The following is an 18,656-nucleotide window of genomic DNA, read 5'->3' as shown; positions in this document are numbered from 1 at the left end:
CTGGGGTTAACCACTGTAAACTTATTACCTTTGTCTTCGTAGTTGATAGGTGTCTTAGGGAAGACACTCAGACTGAAAACCTTGATGCTCCTTAAACTTCCACCTGGCGATTTTAGCATCCACGTGTGGATTGTATCCGTGACGAGGGAGAGTTGTCCTTCTCGTGACGTATGTATGTACTTATGGATACATATTTTATTCTAGGGAGCTAAAAAAGTCCGACATTACTGATTTTTATTTTGTTGCTCAAATGGCAGCAGCTTTGGCCGTTAGTAGCTCCTTGAGACTGGCTGCCATGTTTTTTTCAAAGTTTCCGTCTTTTAGAAAACATTTCCCTGTCTTCTGGTACCACAAGATGTTCCAGGCCCATCCTGTCTTTTGCCTGCTCCCTCCGTGGAATCAACCACTTATCCAAGGAGCCCTGGTTCTTTTTATTGGAGAATGATGCTTAAAGGCCAGATGTGCTGGGTTCCTTCCCCAACCCTATCGCTTTTAACAGTTTATTTTACTGGTACATGTAACATTACTATAGCTGGAAGAATCAGTTACACCAACAGACATATTCAATAAACCGTTACTCCCTCCTCACCCTGACGCTCTGTTCCTCTTTCTCCCTTCTTTATACTCCTTTCTAACTCTCCCCCACTGCCATAGATAACCCATCTCCTTCATTTTTGGTTTATCCTTCCTGTATATCTTCCGCACAAATAAGCAGAAGGTGTGTTTTTTTATGTCCTCTTCTTTCTCCTACGGAGGGTTTCATACTATGGATACTCTTTTGCACTTGGCTTTTTCACTTAGCCATACGTCCTAGAACTTGCTCCTTATTACTTTCAAGAGATCGTTCTTACCCATTTCTGTAGCTTCGTATTCTTACGTATTGCAAGTGTACCCTAGTTCATTTCAACGTTCTCTTATGGGTTGATAATAAAGTTCTCCCCGACGTTTTACAGTTCCAAACAATGTTGCAAGTCAATAATCTAGGGTGTGCAATCCACACTTGGATTGAATGGTGTGCAATCCACACATGGTTGAATGAGATAGAAAGAATAAGAATTTGTAAGGTAACATATAGGTCCTTTTATGAAAATTTTGCCAGAAATGTTCTACACCGAAAGCTAAGATAGAGTACCTATTAAAAGTCCACAGAGGGGAAGTCTGTCCCAACAGACAGAGTTCCAAAGGTGATCCACACAGTGACCACAGTCCACGGTGCCACGTCCTTTGCGTACGTAATACACCTCCTGTGCGGAAACTCGGGAAGGACTCGTTTGTCCTGCAAAAAGCACCTCATCCCCAAACTCTGTCTTCACTAAAGCACTCATGACAACATTAAAATAGCCAAGTGCAGAGTCAAGTGCTTGGAACCCAGAACGATGGAGTAAAAGGAACCAAGTACAAGCTTCCTATGCCTTTAACTTGTCTGCAAATCATATTGTTGTGCCTCTTCCCACAATTGCTATCGTGTCCACCATTCACAGCATGCTCCCCATTGTCCATCACTTGGGTTTTTTTTAGAGGCTTAAAAAAAAGTCTGTATCAGGAAATCCCCCCTTTTTTTCTTTTAGCTCATTAGAGATTAAAAACTTGAGAATACTTCATGAGTTCAAGAAATTCCATGAGGAAGACTCCTCCCACTCTAGCCTATGATCCCACACAGCAAAAAATACGTTTCACATGGGAGGTATCAGCACACGGTCAAAGAACTGAGTGCATAACTGAAGCCACAGGCATTGGGCACTGGTATTGGATATTCTAGTCTAGTTCAGGAAGAAAGAAAGAAAGAAAGAAAGAAAGAAAGAAAGAAACAGGAAGGGAGGGAGAGAGAGAAAGAATGAAAGAAAGAAGAAAGAAAGAAAGAAAGAAAGAAAGAAAGAAGAAAGAAAGAAAGAAAGAAAGAAAGAAAGAAAGAAAGAAAGGTGGAGGAAGGGAGGGAGAAAGAAAGAAAGAAAGAAAGAAAGAAAGAAAGAAAGAAAGAAAAAGAAACACGTGGCTTGTGCTACTAAATTGATTTCACAACCTCTAGTGATTATTCAGACCTACAGTCTGGAAAACACATTAAGAGCACATACTTTGAATTCAGACAGATGTGAGCTGGAAACCTAGACGTACCTGTCAGCAACAGCCTGCTCAGAAGTCCTTAGCCGGTGCAAGTCCATATGCTCCTTTGTAAAATAGGGACAACAGCCCAGGCTGGGGATGGTTACATTGACCAAGTAAGAATGTAGGTAGCACAGAGTACAATGACCAGTAAGTGGAAAGGGTAGCTTTTATTGAGAATGATAAAGTGAGAGGGGCACCTGGTGGCTCAGTCCCTTAGGCTTCCGACTTCGGCTCAGGCTATGGTCTCAAGGTCTGTGGGTTCGAGCCCCACGGCAGGGTCTGCACTGACAGCTCAGAGCCCGGAGCCTGCTTGGGATTCTCTGTCTCCCTCTCGCTCTCTGCCCCTCCCCCACCTGCATGCGCACGCTCGCTCTCTCTCTCTCAAAATAAGTAAGCATTTTTAAAAATTTAAAAAAAAAAAGAATGATAAAACGGGATGAGGAGCAGAGATGCCACAGTAGGGGCTTCTGGGAGTCCACAGGAAACCAAGGCTTATCCACCCCATGTGGATGGAAAATCATGAAGCATGGGAGGCTTTGCCATCACTTTCTCACCTTCCAGAGCCCACTTGAGTGCCCAGTCAGGTGGGAATCCAAGGGAGTCAGGGTCGGATTGCTGCAACACACCCTCTCAACCTGGGGTCACGTCTGGCGTGTCACAGGCAAGTCCAGAAATCTGCAGGAACCCTCGCATGACAGAAAACGGGTTTGACCTGTTGGTCACCTCCAGGGACAACAGTAGTTCCCAGACTTAGCTGGGCATCAGAGGGAACCTAGGACTTGTTAGATATTCTGAGAGTCCCTGGAGTTACTGGTTCAGAATCATCTGAAGAAAGACTTTGGAATCTAAACTTAAAATACAAGTACACACACACACACACACACACACACGGTAGTTGGAATAGGGCCAGCCAAGCTGATAGATCAATAGTAAAGTAGAGCCTTTGGTGTTACTCTTACGCCATCATAGAAGAGTGTCAAATAAACATTTGTTTTCATAGTGGGAGATGCTCAATGTATTCTTTGAACCCATCAGTTCATTTTATTGAAGGGAAAGCACACTGTACCAGAGGAGACAAGCATAGGTGAGTTGAAAGATCACAGAATTTGGAGACATTAAGTCCCTCAATGTCAGAAGTGTAAGGATTACATAGGCTCAAACCAGACATTTAAGAGAAAACTTCAGTGGGTTGTGCAAATTTCAGCCATTTGCAAAAGTTATTGTTTGTCATTGAAAATGAGTATAACATGCTGTTCTGGGATTGAATGCCCATAAATCAGTTTCCCTAGTAAGTACCAACTGGTCTGTTTTGGAACCTTATCCTCTCCCTTTTTATATTAATATATACCAAAGGGCATATTTATTTTTCACTAGCATGCACTAATTACATTGAAATGTTTATACATTAAGGCTTTAAAAATACAGATTATTTACGTTGATTTTATACCAGCATTAACTTAAGTAGCACTAATCTGAAACTTGTAATTAATGTTGTATCAAAGATATATATTCTCTTTTGATTTCAGTAGTAAGGTCTGTTGTGCAGGGAGATTTGTGGCAGCAAAACTAAAAATTACTGTGATGCCCAATGCTGTGTTACAACCAGCTACACTCAAAGAATGGTGTCGTATCACTTTATAGCACTGGCCAAAATGGTACGTTGTCTCTCAAGTACATGGCTTGCAAGTTTTTAAAGACAATTCCAGCCAGACCATTTTCCAGGAATGATTTCTTTAGTTGGATGGTCATTGCTAACACAGACTCTCTGTTGATTGGGCAATTACCCAAACAAACCCATCTTTCACAGATCTTGCAAACGATGTCTTCAGAGGACCATGACTTAACTTGCATAGCCCCACAAAGATCCACCTCTGAGATGCAAATCTGAACTTGCAATTCAATCCAACACGTAACTTGTTTTCTTTTTTATGGACGTCTGGGAAGCATAGGGCCATAATCTTCATGACGGAAGCCATATTTCGTAGGTGGACTAGCCATTCATCAGCTATTGAGTAATGACAGGGTCTGGGTTGCTCTAATAATGGGAGTAGATATGTTATCATTTACACTTCGAACGTATTTCCCCATACGATCAACGCTTGAATTTCATCTCTAACTCGTTTCTTAAAGTTTAATCCTGAAGAACGTGCCAAAGGACCTCGCAACACTGTAATTCCTCAACGTGTCCCTCCACTTCCAATGATTTTATGGACCTCATCTCTGTGTTATTTGAAAATTAATCCTTTTGCATCTGTCCACCCTGACTATGTTTTGGGGTCCCCTTACTGTCCCAAATAATCCTGAATTCAAGGTATCTAAACTCATGGAGCAGTTGTCCAGGGAAAAGAGAAACAACAGCCCCGCCCCCAACCCTTGGGAGCAGAAAGGAAAAGAATTATCCTAAAGAATTATTTAAAAACCCAGATGCAGCCGACAGAAATAAAACCATGACTGCATAGACTGATGTCCCAGGGGTCCCAAATCTAACCCCAAATGGGCAATAATTTGTTTGCCATTAAACTAAACCAGTTTGATGAACTCAAATGCCCTCGGCTCAATAGGCAGGACTCTCCGAGGAGCCTGTGTTACTTCCCTCACTTAAGCGCAGATTTGTAATAAAAATCTTAGTGCCAGTGGCACGGTTTTTGGACATATAAGAAGCTAACCACTTGGAGAATCCTATTTGAGAGGTCAGAAAACTCCACAGTTAAAGATCGGTTTATAATTTACGAAGAAAATAGAAAGTTTTGTTTCTCTGAGTTGAAATTTGAAGAGCACGGCGGGAAATATTGTAAGTTTCTGGCATAAAGCTTTGTGCTTCCTTCATAATTTGAGACCGGCGTGAAGCCTGAGGCTTCAGGGATCATTTTGTGAGAAAAACCGGGCGATTCGATGTAGAGAATTTTGATATTTTTGGCATTTTTTGAGGTGTAACAAACACAACTCGGGATCCGAGAGGACACTCTGCGGCTGCCAGCGAGGCGGGCTGGACAGCGCACCAATCACGGCGCAGCTCCGCCCTATATAAACGGGAGGGCGCAGCGGCGCGGCCCGAGTCCCGGCCAGTGCCTCCGCTTCCGGCTCGAGTCGCTCTCCCCGCGCCCGCCTTCGACATGTCCGAGACCGCGCCCGCCGCGCCCGCCGCTCCGGCCCCCGCCGAGAAGACGCCCGTGAAAAAGAAGGCCCGCAAGTCCGCAGGCGCCGCCAAGCGCAAGGCGTCCGGGCCGCCGGTGTCCGAGCTCATCACCAAGGCCGTGGCCGCCTCCAAGGAGCGCAGCGGCGTGTCGCTGGCCGCGCTCAAGAAGGCGCTGGCGGCCGCCGGCTACGACGTGGAGAAGAACAACAGCCGCATCAAGCTGGGTCTCAAGAGCCTGGTGAGCAAGGGCACCCTGGTGCAGACCAAGGGCACCGGCGCCTCGGGCTCGTTCAAGCTCAACAAGAAGGCGGCGTCCGGGGAGGCCAAGCCCAAAGCCAAGAAGGCGGGCGCGGCCAAGCCCAAGAAGGCTGCCGGGGCGGCCAAGAAAGCCAAGAAGGCGACGGGGGCCAGCACCCCCAAGAAGAGCGCCAAGAAGACCCCAAAGAAGGCAAAGAAGCCCGCGGCGGCTGCAGGAGCCAAAAAGGCAAAGAGCCCGAAAAAAGCGAAAGCAGCCAAGGCCAAGAAGGCGCCTAAGAGCCCAGCGAAGGCCAAAGCCGTGAAACCCAAGGCGGCCAAGCCAAAGACCGCCAAGCCCAAGGCAGCCAAGCCAAAGAAGGCAGCTAAGAAGAAATAAGTTTCTTTGGCCTACTGCTTAGAAGCTCAACACAACCCAAAGGCTCTTTTCAGAGCCACCCACAGACCTCAAGGAAAGAGCTGTTGCACTGTGTTCCTTGGGGGGCGTGGCCGGAGGGAGGACACCACCTCGGTGGGGCGGTCCCTCGAGCACGGAGAGGCGTCTCCTGGCAAGGTTTAGTTGCGTGCACCCCCCAAAAAACTTGTACGTGCAGGGGTTTCAGTAAAGGTCCCGCAAGCCTATCCACGCCCCAAACTCGAGCTTATGTCTCGAGTAGGCTGGTCAGCAGTAAACTCCCACACTGACGGGCAGGGGGTAAGTGAGAACAGAAGTCTGGGAAGCGGTATTTCCCAGGCATTTGCTAGTACAGGTACGTACGGTGTTTCACCTCCTGACCAGCCCGGCGCAATAGAGCAGGTTGCTCATCAATGAGGCGAGCTGGGAAGGACTATGGGCTTCGGGCCAACGACCACGTACTACCCCGCCTAAAGCCTGACAGCTCCAGCATCTAGGGCATCCTAACCGCCAGATACCGACTGGTGCAGGCCCCAGACTCCCAAGCCCGAAGCCATACTAGCCAGCAGGGAGTGGTCTACACCTCTAAACCGAAAGCGAGGATGTTCTCCGGAAAAGTTTCAGTGACTGAAATCTACGGCGCAAGTTCTTTAACAGGCTTATTTATAGTAGCTTTAGGCAGCCTACTCTAAGCCTTCTGATTGGCTCGAAGCAAAGTAAGGAAGCAGCCAATGAAAAGCTAGACCTGCAAGTATCTTTTACATCCGCATTTGTGACGACACACTAAAATTAATCCAATCGCGGACGAAATCTTACTAACCTCATTTGAATACCGCATCTATAAATAAACGTGGCTTTGGTGCCGCGAGTTATTTTCCCAGCTCTTAGTTTATAGCGTGTTAACTTCACGCCGCAATGCCTGAACCCACCAAATCCGCCCCGGCCCCGAAGAAGGGCTCCAAGAAGGCGGTGACCAAGGCGCAGAAGAAGGACGGCAAGAAGCGCAAGCGCAGCCGCAAGGAGAGCTACTCGGTGTACGTGTACAAGGTGCTGAAGCAGGTGCACCCCGACACCGGCATCTCGTCCAAGGCCATGGGCATCATGAACTCGTTCGTCAACGACATCTTCGAGCGCATCGCGGGCGAGGCGTCGCGCCTGGCGCATTACAACAAGCGCTCGACCATCACGTCCCGGGAGATCCAGACGGCCGTGCGCCTGCTGCTGCCCGGGGAGCTGGCCAAGCACGCCGTGTCCGAGGGCACCAAGGCCGTCACCAAGTACACCAGCTCCAAGTAGACTCGCCAAGTAAGCGCTCTCTTCCCCAACCCCAAAGGCTCTTTTCAGAGCCATGCATGTTTTCAACAAATGAGGTGTAACCCTTTCATTACGGAAGCTGTTTTCGAGGATCTGGTAATCTAGCACGACTCAAGTTTTGGTTAGGGCTGCGTAGAAAATATTTTCAAGTTACTCTGTCAGTAACACCTACAGTATAAATTGCGTGCTCACCATAAACGAGTCTCTATATCCATTATTCCTTCGGTTTCACCAAACTAGACCTTAGTTTTAAATGAAACCCCATTGCAAGTGTACAGCTCCTGGTTCCGTGGGCCGGGCTCCAAATTGATCGTCACGTTGTCCAGGCAGTTGTGATAAGGAAGGAGCTTACCCAGAGTACAAAGGAGCCTGCTCTGAAAACTTTGTTCTCCTCACCTTTTTTTTCTTTTCCTTTTTAATGTATGGAGGTGATACTGAAAACAGCCGAAGGCCGTGGGAGCGTCCCCGAAAATGTACGTGGGCTTTTCTGGTCGGCCTGCTTTGCAGCTGCTCCCATATCTGCTTGCTCTGAGCAGCCGGCCAGGGAGGGGGCCTCTCTGGGGGAGGAGGGTGGCAGAGTCTATACTGTATCCAAAAGTCGCAGCGGGACCGGAAGGAAACGTGTCCGGGCTCTGAGAGGCCTTCCAGTCCTGTCAGTTACTGTCGCCTCTGTCCTAGGAAGTCCTATTTCGCTTACAGTCTTTGGGAAGCATTCAGCTGTAAAGTCCTCTGGGCCACGAGACAGAGGCCCACTACTCAGTCCCATCAGGTGTGTGACTGTGATGAGGCGATGGTTCCCCCCGGGACCGAGGCCCCCTTCTCAGCACCCTGGCCGCTTCCCTGGCGTACCCTTGAGGTGAGGCCGGAGTGGAGGTTGGAAGGGAAGGAAAGCCTTTCGGGCAGGCAGCGGTTTCTTTTGCACAAGCTTCGCTGGCCTGAAGGGTTTCAGCTGCTGGGGAGTGAGGAAAATGTAGACTTTATTATTCGCCAAGAAACCTGATGAGAAAACTTTCCTGGTGACGCTGACGCACCTGCCGGGTCACATCCTCAGGGTAGAAGGTGAGCTAGAAACGAGCACACACACAGACACACACACATGCACACAGACCCACACTCGCCACGGACGATGGCAAGGAAGAGGGTGCCCTGAGCCTTGGTGCTGAGCAAGGTAGATTCTGCCACCGCCAATCTGGACTACTATCCATTGGTTTCTGGCATCAATATCACAGGGATTCAAACACCCAGGATGAGAATTAATTTAGGGATTAAGCCCAAGCTGGCTTTGTGCCCCTGAGCACCTGGGTAATGCAAATGCAAATCCTCTCTGGGGGAATGAGCTTCATTGTGGGCCTCAACAAATCCCCACATAGGACACCTGGAAGAAAAGGAACGAGAGGCTTTCTACAGGACATTAGCACATTATTCAACAAGACACTGTGGCCCAGAATAAGAGCAGGGAAATAAACAGAGTAAAAGGAAATTAACAGATACAGATTTCAAGTGGCTCACTTTAATAACTTTTAAAAGAAAAAGGGGGAGACACCTGGGTGGCTCAGTTGGTTGAGCGCACAACTCTTGATTTGGGCTCAGGTCAGGATCCCAGGGTTGGTGAAATCAAGTCCCATCTGGCTGAATGTGGAGCTAGCTTGAGGTTTTCTTTCTCCCTCCCTCTCTCTCTCTCTCTCTCAAAATAAGTAAATAATTTATTATTTACAAAGGGGGAAAAAAGAACTATTTGAAATATGCTGAGAGCCTAAGAGAATGCAAAGGATGACCACAAAGATTTGAAAAAAAGAACCAAATACAAATTCCAGATACATATATATATATATACACACACACACACACACACACACACACACACACACATATACACAATTAATTATAAGAAAATTAACATTTAAAAAGCTTGCTGGATAGGCTAAATAGCCAATTGGACCCAGCTGAAGAATTTTCATGAACTCTGTAAGCAGGTCTTAATTATCCAAAATCCAGAGAGAGAAAAGTAAAAGTGAATTCAAGAGATCTGGAATTAGTAGCAAAATTGTCTGAAATACCTCTAATCTTGGTACCAGAAGGACAACCAGAGAGAATGATGCTGATGTGAGCTTTCAAAGATCATGGCTGAGGATGTTTTAGAGTTAATGGATTACTCATGTAATTAAAAATAAATAAAACAGAGTGAAAACTGATATAAAAAGGGGGGGGGGTCACTGCATCACACTGTGACCTAAGCCCCATAAACTCTCACAAGAGATAGAAGGCTGATTACAACAAGGTTGTGTCTTTGACCTGTTCTGACAGGTGCCATCAGACTGAAATACTGTTATAAATACTTGGGGGGGAGGGGAGGATAATGGAGAAATTATTTACATGCACTTTATATCTATCTGATTACTTAACTTTGTAATTCTAGTCGATATTTAATGGACTGTCTTGCTTTTCAGTGCATATAATACTATAATTAGGAAATTAAAAAAATTAATATTCTTTCCAATAACTATTTATGTTAATTACATTATCATGTTATTGTATCAGGTAAAATCACAAACTGGATGCCATATAGGTATGCTCTCAGTCATCATGGTCTTTTTCCTCTTTTTCATCAGTGGCTTTGGTAGTTCATGACTTACAAAAATTTGTTTCCCTGCTCGTTGTTCACGTGTGCACGTGAGTGTATGTGTGTGTATGTCTGTGTGTGTGTGTAATCTGTATGTGTTGCTTAGTTTACTTCTAAATTTATTTTAAGTCTTTTTATTAGGAATAATATATGAATTTTTGCCATTTGATGAGCTCATGTGCTTTTTGTCCTTTATCCTGCCACAATGAATATATGTAGATTTCCTAATGTTAATCTATACTTGCATCCCCAGCCCAAATCTTACGTGGTCATGTTATATTATTATCTTAAATATCAGCTGCATACATTTTAATATTTTAGAGTGTTTTTTTTTTCCCTACTCGAGTCACACTCTCTTTTGGGTTTAGCCATATCAGATTTTGTCATTAAGATTATGGTAACTCTCCTCTATTATCTACTGCTGTGTAACAAGATACCCAAAACTCAACAGCTCAACCCATGAACATTTCTTCCCTCAATTTGTTTCTGGGGATCAGGAATCCACAAGTGACTTAGCTGGGTGGTTCTGCCCAGGGTCCCTCGTGGGGCTGAAGTTGAGATGTACACACAGGCTGCAGTCCCCTGAGGGCTTGACCACAGCTGGAAGATTCCTTATTCCTTACCAGAGTTGGCTGGCTGCCCTCCTGCACGAGTTCCTGTTGGCTGTTGGCAGGAGAACCACAGTAACAGCTCAGTTCCCTGCCAGGAACCCTCAGGAGGGTAAATCTCTTCAAAATGTGGTAGCATTTCTCTTGCAGAAAGAGAAGTCAGGCAGAGAACGTACCCTTGAAGTCTCTGTGACCTAGTTTTGAATGTCACATGCTGTCACTTCTGCCACTTTCTACTAATTAGAAGCAAGTCACTTTAAATGTGGCATGTAATCAGAAGGGGAACTGGGTTCCAGCTCACCTTTCCAGGTAAGGATGTGAACATATTGTGAAATTTTCACATCATTTTTTAATGCTTTAATTACTCGATTATAAAAAGTATTTGTTATTTAAGGAGTACTCAGAAATCATCTAGACCTAATTCCTTTAGATCGTTAAGAATTCCAGGAGTTAGACTAAAATTGACCACAATCCACAAAGACAAAAGCCAATGAAACTCCTCATGATGTCCTGATGGACTTCTCCCTGAGATTGTAAGGACCGAACAGTTGTCTCTGTAGTCAAATAAACCAGCACGTTGCCAGTATATAGAGAAAATGTTGAATGAATTGAATGAATTCAACAGAGAAATCGTAAACAGCCATCTGTACAAAAAATCTCTGCTTCATGATGGTTGTAGGAATATCCAACAAAACTAGTAGGTTTGGAAAAGATAAATTAAAAGGGAAAACAAATACAATAAAAAGATAAAACCCCAAGCAGAGAGCTAGCCTCTTCTCTGCTGTCCTATCACTCCCTGTCAGTGTATTCAATAAACTTCTAACTCCTTAGGGGGGAAAAAAAGGCAAAATCTGAAAAATACTTTGGCCTATGCAAATATAACAAATTAATGATATAAAAATCAATGATATAAAAAATAAAAATTAATAAAATTTAAAGTGGGACAAGAAGTAAAAGCTCAATTAGTTGATTTAAGAGGTGGAATTTGAACTGATGATTGAGTCAGACTTAAAAGTAAACTACAATGTTTCAAGTGTAAGGTAACAGATTAAGAGGTAGGAGAAAGACATACAAGAAGAAACTAAAGAGATTAATTTAGTCATGAAGGCTTATAAGGAGATCCATGACATGTGTCAAAATTCTTACTAGATTGTAGCATGGCGACAGTTCAGAGTATTATTATAAATCAGCTCATTCAAGATAGTCAATTGAACATCTTTGAGTCAGACACAGGCATGGGCACTGGAAATACAAAAAGAGGTGAGGGTGTCCTTGACTTCTGGAGCCCTCAGGTTAGTAGACCATCAATGAAACTTATAGCTACTTCTTCAATTTTTTTTTTTTTTTTTTTTTTTTTATTATCACTCACTAAGACCTAAAAAAGTGTTTACCACTCTTTGGAAATCCACTGGCAGGGGAATAGACTTGGGCTCCCATGGAAACTACAAAGCTCCTTAAGACAAGATGTTCATCCCAATATTTGAGTACTAAACAGAATCTAGTAATACTAATATCATTGTGACACAGTGCAAAGTTCAGGTACACTCCCACAAGCATCCCTTCACGTCTGACACCAAGTGCAAAGATGAAGGGTCTCCAAAACCATCCTCAGATTTGATCATTCACTAGAATTATACCACAGAATCCACTAAAAGTTGTTATACCCAAGGTTGGGGGTTATTTATTACATCAAAAGGATACAGATTACACATAAGCCAAGGTGAAAGGCACATGGAGCACAGGCTTCCCAACTCAGAGCTTCTGGTAGGTCCTTTCCCAGTGGAGGCCGGGGGAGGGTTTATGTCTCCCTGCCGCACAACAATATTGGCACAACACACAGACATCGCCAACCTAGGGGATTTGTCATATGAACATGGTTGACTGTCCACGTGGCTGAACTTTAGTCAGCAGGCCCTCTGGAGGTAGCCCACATCCCACATGACCCAAAGCCCCCAACAAAAGTGACATCATTACCCTGTCCTGTGCAGCCCAGGGCTTCTAGGTAAACAAAGATCATCTTATCATGCAGGACATTCCATGAGCCTAGAGATCCCCTCCCAGCAAAGGGCAAAGGCCACATCTCTCTTTGGATAAAATTGGTTCTTCACCATACACATCGTCGTAAGAAAACCTATAGGTTTACAGTTTTGATTAAATGGCTATGATTGACCATAACTTGAATTCTCCAACTATTTTCTTTTTTGATGGTTCTGTCAATGGTTTGGGTTTATTTAGATCAACTGTGGACCCAAAAGTTATAAGGAGATTTCTAATTGAAGGCAATTTTTTTGTACTTTATTCAGATGAACAACTTCAGCAGTCTCCTCCCTGACTTATACTCCCACTGCCCTCCACACCCTGGCGGCAGCAAAGAAGACTTAGGAGAGGTGGAGATCACGCTGGGGAAAGTTCAGAGTTCTTCACCTTCATTTTGGTGGCGTGGGCACACAGCGCTACATAGAAGAAAACGCTCCCTTTGCTTTACATGGACAGCGGCACTTGACTGACCTTTCCTCTCAACAACCATGAAATTCGCTACCGTGGAAAGGGAACAGGAATTGTAGAAAAGTGAAGGACTAACGTTTTCGAATTTTGTCTAAAAGTTTAACCGCGAATGTTAAGCTGCATTTCATAAAGACAAAACAATAAAAGTATCACAGCCAAATGGTGGCTATTTTTTAGGAATAGGGAGAAGAAAGAAGGTGAGAGCTGAGAAAAAGAATGAAAGAAACAAATGGCTACTGCAAAAGGGAGCGCCAGAGCCTGAAGACCAAGGGGAAGGCACATAAGAAGATAGTTGGAGAAAGCAGAGGGAAAAGAGGGAGATGAAGAGCTAGACCTTGTTATGGGTTTGACCCTTCAGCTGGGAATAGCACATTTTACATACCTCAAATACGCCCCACATTTCTTGGGTTTGGGGGTGAGTGGATGATTACAATGTTACCACATCTGGGAGACACTCTCTGACCAGCAAATGCACATGGCGTCCTTCAATCCAGCTCTTAACTTGTTCTGTTCATTCTTCATTACCCTTAGCACAACTGACACGAATTTGCATATTGCTGGTTTCCTCTTCCCATTCTCCAGGCTCTAAGCTCCATTGGGCAGAGTTAGTCCTTTTTGCTGCTGACTCCCCAATGCCTAAGGCTGTTCCAGACACACAGTAGGCTCTCAGGATTTACAGCAATCATAACGAGTTAAAGTACACATATAACAACAGGGACAGGGGCCAGAGGTGAGTTGTTGCAATGGCTCAAAAGAATGAGAGACAGCATTCCTGAGTCTCACTTTCCACATCTACACAACAAAAATAATAGTATACTACTTCTTAGAGCTATTTTAGGATTAAGTAATATAATTCATGCAAAGCTCTTAAATCAGTCTTGAAATAATTTTGTAAGTGCTTAGCCAATGTTAACAAGTATTAGATTTCTTTAGTCGTTGAATTAAAATGAAATCAGAAGGGCCAATTCTCTTCAGGTTAGAAACTAAAAGAAGAAAATGCAAGCCTTTGAACTGCTTGATTCCACCTGTGGAAGGATAACTGGAGGATTTGAAACAAAGATCTTATTGTCCAGGTTTCTCTTTACTGGTTTGAGTCATTATGTGTTCATGCTAAAAATGACTAAAGTGTAGGTAATATTGGAGCAGAGACTCATTATACAAGCACACGTAAAAAACAAAACAAAACAAAACAATCTTTCTTGTACATCAAATAGTAAGGCTGATGGCAAAATGGCACCTAACAAACCCTTTTTATTTCTTCAGTTGGGGAGAGATATGAACGCAGAGAAGAAATGAATGTAAACAGTAACTGAAAAGTGAATCAGCCATAGAATTATGAAGTATGAAAAGTGATCTGCCTGAGAAGGATTGATTAGTATGCATATTCTGCCCGAATTTAACCCATCCTGGTTTGGTGTTCACGGATTCATTAGAAGGAGAGCCTTAGCGAAGAAGAAGAAACTAAACAGTGTTCTAGCATTTTCGTTTTATTTGTTGTTTTAATTATGAAAATAGAATTTACTGCTGTTACAGGCCTACAGAGAATCATTATTTACCATGGACTATGTTTGCTGGAGAAGTCTAAATGAGGAGGGCAAAAAGTCTGTAAATGAGATGTTAGGATCAATAAAATTTGTGGAGAAATGGAATTCCACATTCCTTGTTGACCCAAATCGTTCCCCGAGATCTCTCCTTTTTAGACACACATTTATTTTTCACATTATCTTCTGGCATCGAAGTCTGAGTGGGGAAAGCCTAAGCACCGTTTTGGCTCTGGTAACGATCCTGAAGGTAAGCAGCTTGGGTTAGCTCAGCTGACATTTGAGGTGTCACTTCCAGCACCTGAATTAAGGGAAACACAATACTTCGAAGCAGTCTCAAAATTCAGCGTGTACCAAAACTACCTGGAACATTTTTAAAACATAGATTACTGCCCTCCCCCCCCCCCCCGCCCCCAGCTTCTGATTCACCAGATCTGTAGCAGGATCCGGTTATTTGCCGGTTGTATTATCCAGGTGATGCTGATGCAGGAGGGCCAGGGAATCACACCGTGCTTTCAACCAGAAGAGGGGATTTCCTTGAATTACGAACGCCAAACAGCAACACAAACCCGTCACATTCAGGTCTAAACTGGAACTGGAAAGTCCTAAAAATTCGCAGCGACTGTCCTGCATCCTCCGCGTCCACGCAGGCATGGAAATGACCCTTTGGCCGGGCAGGCCCCGGCTCCGCACCGCTAGTCTCATAGCCACGCCCCCCAAGTCGGCTCTCTCATTGGCCCGTCCTGCGACGCCCCCACACGCCGGCTTTCTCATTGGTCTGTCCTGCCGCGCCCCCCCCACGCTGGTTCCCTCAGTGGGCCTTCCCGCAACGCCCGTCCATGACACCCCCTGATTGGGCCGTTTCCGCGGCACGCGTCCCGCCCCCAACGAGCCTCACGTTGCGCCTGCGCCACGTTTCGTTTTTCGGGCTCCGCGGTGGGGTCGTTCGTTTTCTCGGTTGGTGGCGTCGCCGCGGTTAGGCTGTTTCCCGTTTCGTCCCTTTCTGGTGCGCAAACCGTGGCGACCCGCCCTCGCCGCGCGGCCGCTGGACGTTCGCAACAATCCAGCGGGTTGTCCGCAGATGAGAGCGCGGCACCGAGCGGTGCGCGGACCGAGCCGCGGGGCAGCAGCTTCCCTGGTCGGCCTCCTCTCCGGCGGTTTCTGAGCTGGCCCGGCCTCGCTGCCCAGTGGCCGAGGACACCCTCGCAGTGGCCGCGCAGGACGCCCGGCTTGCACAGCCCCTGTTTACCGTCCTCGTAATTGTAGGGGATTTCGTGTGAGCACTGCGTGTGCCTATGTCTGTGTATGTGGGTGATTTTATTTCCTACTCGGATAACCATGCTTTTTAATTTCATATTCGTGTGCACGCAGGTCTAAATCCTTTAGGCACGGTCGGCACAGAGCCCAGGCCCCACAGTACTTTCAATGGCTCATGAAAATTTTGTCATTTTCTCTGAAATCAGAAGATAAATATTAACTGTGAAGTTGACCAAAAGGCTCTAGTATGTAATAATATATTTACGTTTGTGTAATTTTGATAACGTTATTAATTTTATTATTTTAATGGAGGGAGAGGCCCAGGAAGGCAAAAGTCCCTAGGGCCCACAAAAATCAGTGAAACTGCGAGCAGATAGCACACAATCCTTTTCATCTATCTTTGTTTATTTTTTATTATTATTATTTTTTTTTTTTTGCAAACACCCAGATACATTTCTAAGTACTTTCCAGATGTTAACTCAGGTGTTCCTCATAATACACACGTGAACTATTGTTATTCTAATTACCCCCATATATATTGAGTCACCTTAAGCTTAAAATTATTTTTACCCAATGTCCTACCATTAATAAATGGCAGAGGGGATTCTTATTCTAACCCAGGCAGTTTAGGTCCAGGGTCCCTGCTCTTACCCACTAGAGTAAAGACATCATCTCTTGGCAACCATATGCAATTAATTCAAGTAACAGCAGGTAAAATTTACACCAAACTCTAGCCAGGCTCCTCTGAGCCTTCTTAACTTGACTTATAAAAGCTTGGACAAGCATTAAGATCCTTTTAACAGATCAAAGCTATATCCCTAAGATGACCCTAGCCCTTCTTAAAGTGCATGCCCTAAATCAAGACCCACCATTCTTTATTTTTCCTTTTCTCTTCCTTTCTTTCTTAGAATCATCTTCAATGTTTTAGCTCATGAACGTGCATTTTACAATGTTACCAAAAATCCAGCGACGTTTTGTGGCATAACATTAAATTTTTAGTTTATTCTGGAATTTATGAACATTTTAGCATGGTGTCATCACAAAACATAAACACGGTGAAGTGTAGGTCTAACTCTTTAAAGTCAATCTTGTTTTACATCCTTCGATGACATTTTATAGTTTATTCATATAGATTCGAATTTTTTTTTCTTGGACTTAGAATCCTTAGAATCTAAAGTACTGTTGTGAATAACGTCTGGTTATTAATTTCAGTTCCAGCCGAGGCATTGCTAATGTATACAAAGGTCATGAATTTTGTGTGCTGATCATGTGTCCACTAACCCTGTTGAACTCTCTCAGATCTGTTTGTAGAGTCTCGCCGATTTCTTAAATGACATCATTTTCGAACAATAAAGATAACAGCTTTTTCTTACTGAATTTTTATCTATACTTAATCATCCTCCCCTGGTCTCACAGTGCTGGCCAGGCCTTTAGCACCATGTTGAATGGGAATCGTGCCACAGAGTTCTTGTCTGTTTTGGTTTTTTTTTCTTTTTACTTCCTAGAAATTCTTCTAAAAGTGTACCATTATATGTCATGCTCACTGTAGCTACTCTTTATAAAATAAGTAGCTACTCCCTCTTGTTCTAGTTTGCTGAAAATGTTTATGATGAAAGAATGTTGGGGCGCCTGGGTGGCTCAGTCGGTTAAGCATCCGACTTGGGTTCGGCTCAGGTCATGAGCCCACAGCTTCATGAGCTTGAGCCCCACATCGGGCTCGGTGCACCTGCTTGGATTCTCCCCCCTCCCCCCTCCGCTTTCTGACCCTCCCCCACTTCGTGCTGTCTCTGTCTCTCTCAAACTCAAAAAAAAAAAAAAGTGTTATATTCTAGCAAATATTTTCTCAGTGTCTGTGGAGATGACCATACAGTTTTAACACTAGTAATATCTTATACTGGCAGATTTAGGATGTTCAACTTTTCTTCCGTTCTTGGAATAAATCCTGCACAAAATGCTATTTGTTAAATAACATGGCTTCTTCGTTTCCATTTTCTTGCTTTTTAAATAGAGCTTTTCTTAAAGTAAGTGTTCACAAGTAAGACAAAACCATAATTTTCTCTTTTTTTGAATTGTTCCTGTTCAGTTTTCATAATAGATTATAGACTTTCAAAAGAAAAGACTTTTCAAAAGAAAAGATTATAGACATAAGAGAGAATTATTTTTCTACTGAAACAGCTTTTGTAAAATACGGATTATCAATTCCTGTAATTTCACTTAAACCTGTATAACCCAGCTATCCTTAGTACCATTTGGGATGAAGGGATTTCATAGAAATCTTCTATTCTATTCTTCATAGAATCTTCTATTCTATTTTCATATTCTATCTATTCTAATCTATTTTCATAGAAGAGATTTTTTTTAACTGCCCTTCCTGTTCCCTTATAATCATATTTGCTTACTCATCTTGTTTATTGCTTAATGTTTTTTCTTGAAAGACATTCTTTTCTGTTACATTTCCTTTCTTTATCTCCCTTCCTTCATTCCCCCCTCCCTCCTTCCTCTCTCTCTCCTTTCTTTCTTTCTTTCTTTCTTTCTTTCTTTCTTTCTTTCTCTTTCTTTCTTTCTTTCTTTCTTTCTTTCTTTCTTTCTTCTTTTCTTTCTTTCTTTCTTTCTTTCTTTCTTTCCTTCTTTCCTTCTTTCTTTCTGTCTTTCAACTTATTCAAAGCATTCTCATGGTTCTTAATAACTCCCTTTTGGTAGCGACGTTCCCTTCTTAATCCCATAACTATCTCTCAACCGCCACCCCCACCCTCACGTGCACACACACTTTTTTTTCCTAATTAGTTTTGCTAGAGGCTTGTCTATTATTAGGTTTTTCAAAGAATAAGCTTTTGGTTTACGGATCATCTCCATTTTTTCTATTAATTTTTCTTCTTTTTAAATTTTGAAATTGACATATTAACAATAATATGTCAATGTAAAA

At 43.7% G+C, this 18,656-nt stretch overlaps 3 protein-coding genes across 4 annotated transcripts in view; 2 read left to right on the top strand and 1 right to left on the bottom strand.

Annotated features, from left to right (window-relative positions):
- LOC109252602 (histone H2B type 1-C/E/F/G/I) overlaps positions 1–18,656 on the bottom strand; it is a 110,233-nt gene that overhangs the window by 33,640 nt on the left and 57,937 nt on the right. The gene's annotated exons all lie outside the window — the stretch shown is intronic.
- LOC109252573 (histone H1.4) lies at positions 5,171–5,937 on the top strand. Its single transcript, XM_019425157.2, has one exon. The coding sequence runs from the start codon at positions 5,217–5,219 to the stop codon at positions 5,871–5,873; it is 657 nt and encodes a 218-aa protein (XP_019280702.1). The 5' UTR covers positions 5,171–5,216; the 3' UTR covers positions 5,874–5,937.
- On the top strand, positions 6,447–14,589 carry LOC109252601 (histone H2B type 1-M). Its single transcript, XM_019425186.2, has 2 exons — positions 6,447–7,193; positions 12,734–14,589. Exon 1 carries the CDS (start codon positions 6,804–6,806, stop codon positions 7,182–7,184), a length of 381 nt encoding a protein of 126 aa, XP_019280731.1. The 5' UTR covers positions 6,447–6,803; the 3' UTR covers positions 7,185–7,193; positions 12,734–14,589.

Source organism: Panthera pardus, unplaced genomic scaffold (genome assembly GCF_024362965.1).
Source record: "Panthera pardus isolate Hobbes unplaced genomic scaffold, ASM2436296v1 HiC_scaffold_17, whole genome shotgun sequence".
Lineage (NCBI taxonomy): Eukaryota > Metazoa > Chordata > Mammalia > Carnivora > Felidae > Panthera > Panthera pardus.
This window is presented reverse-complemented; position numbering and strand designations above follow the sequence as displayed.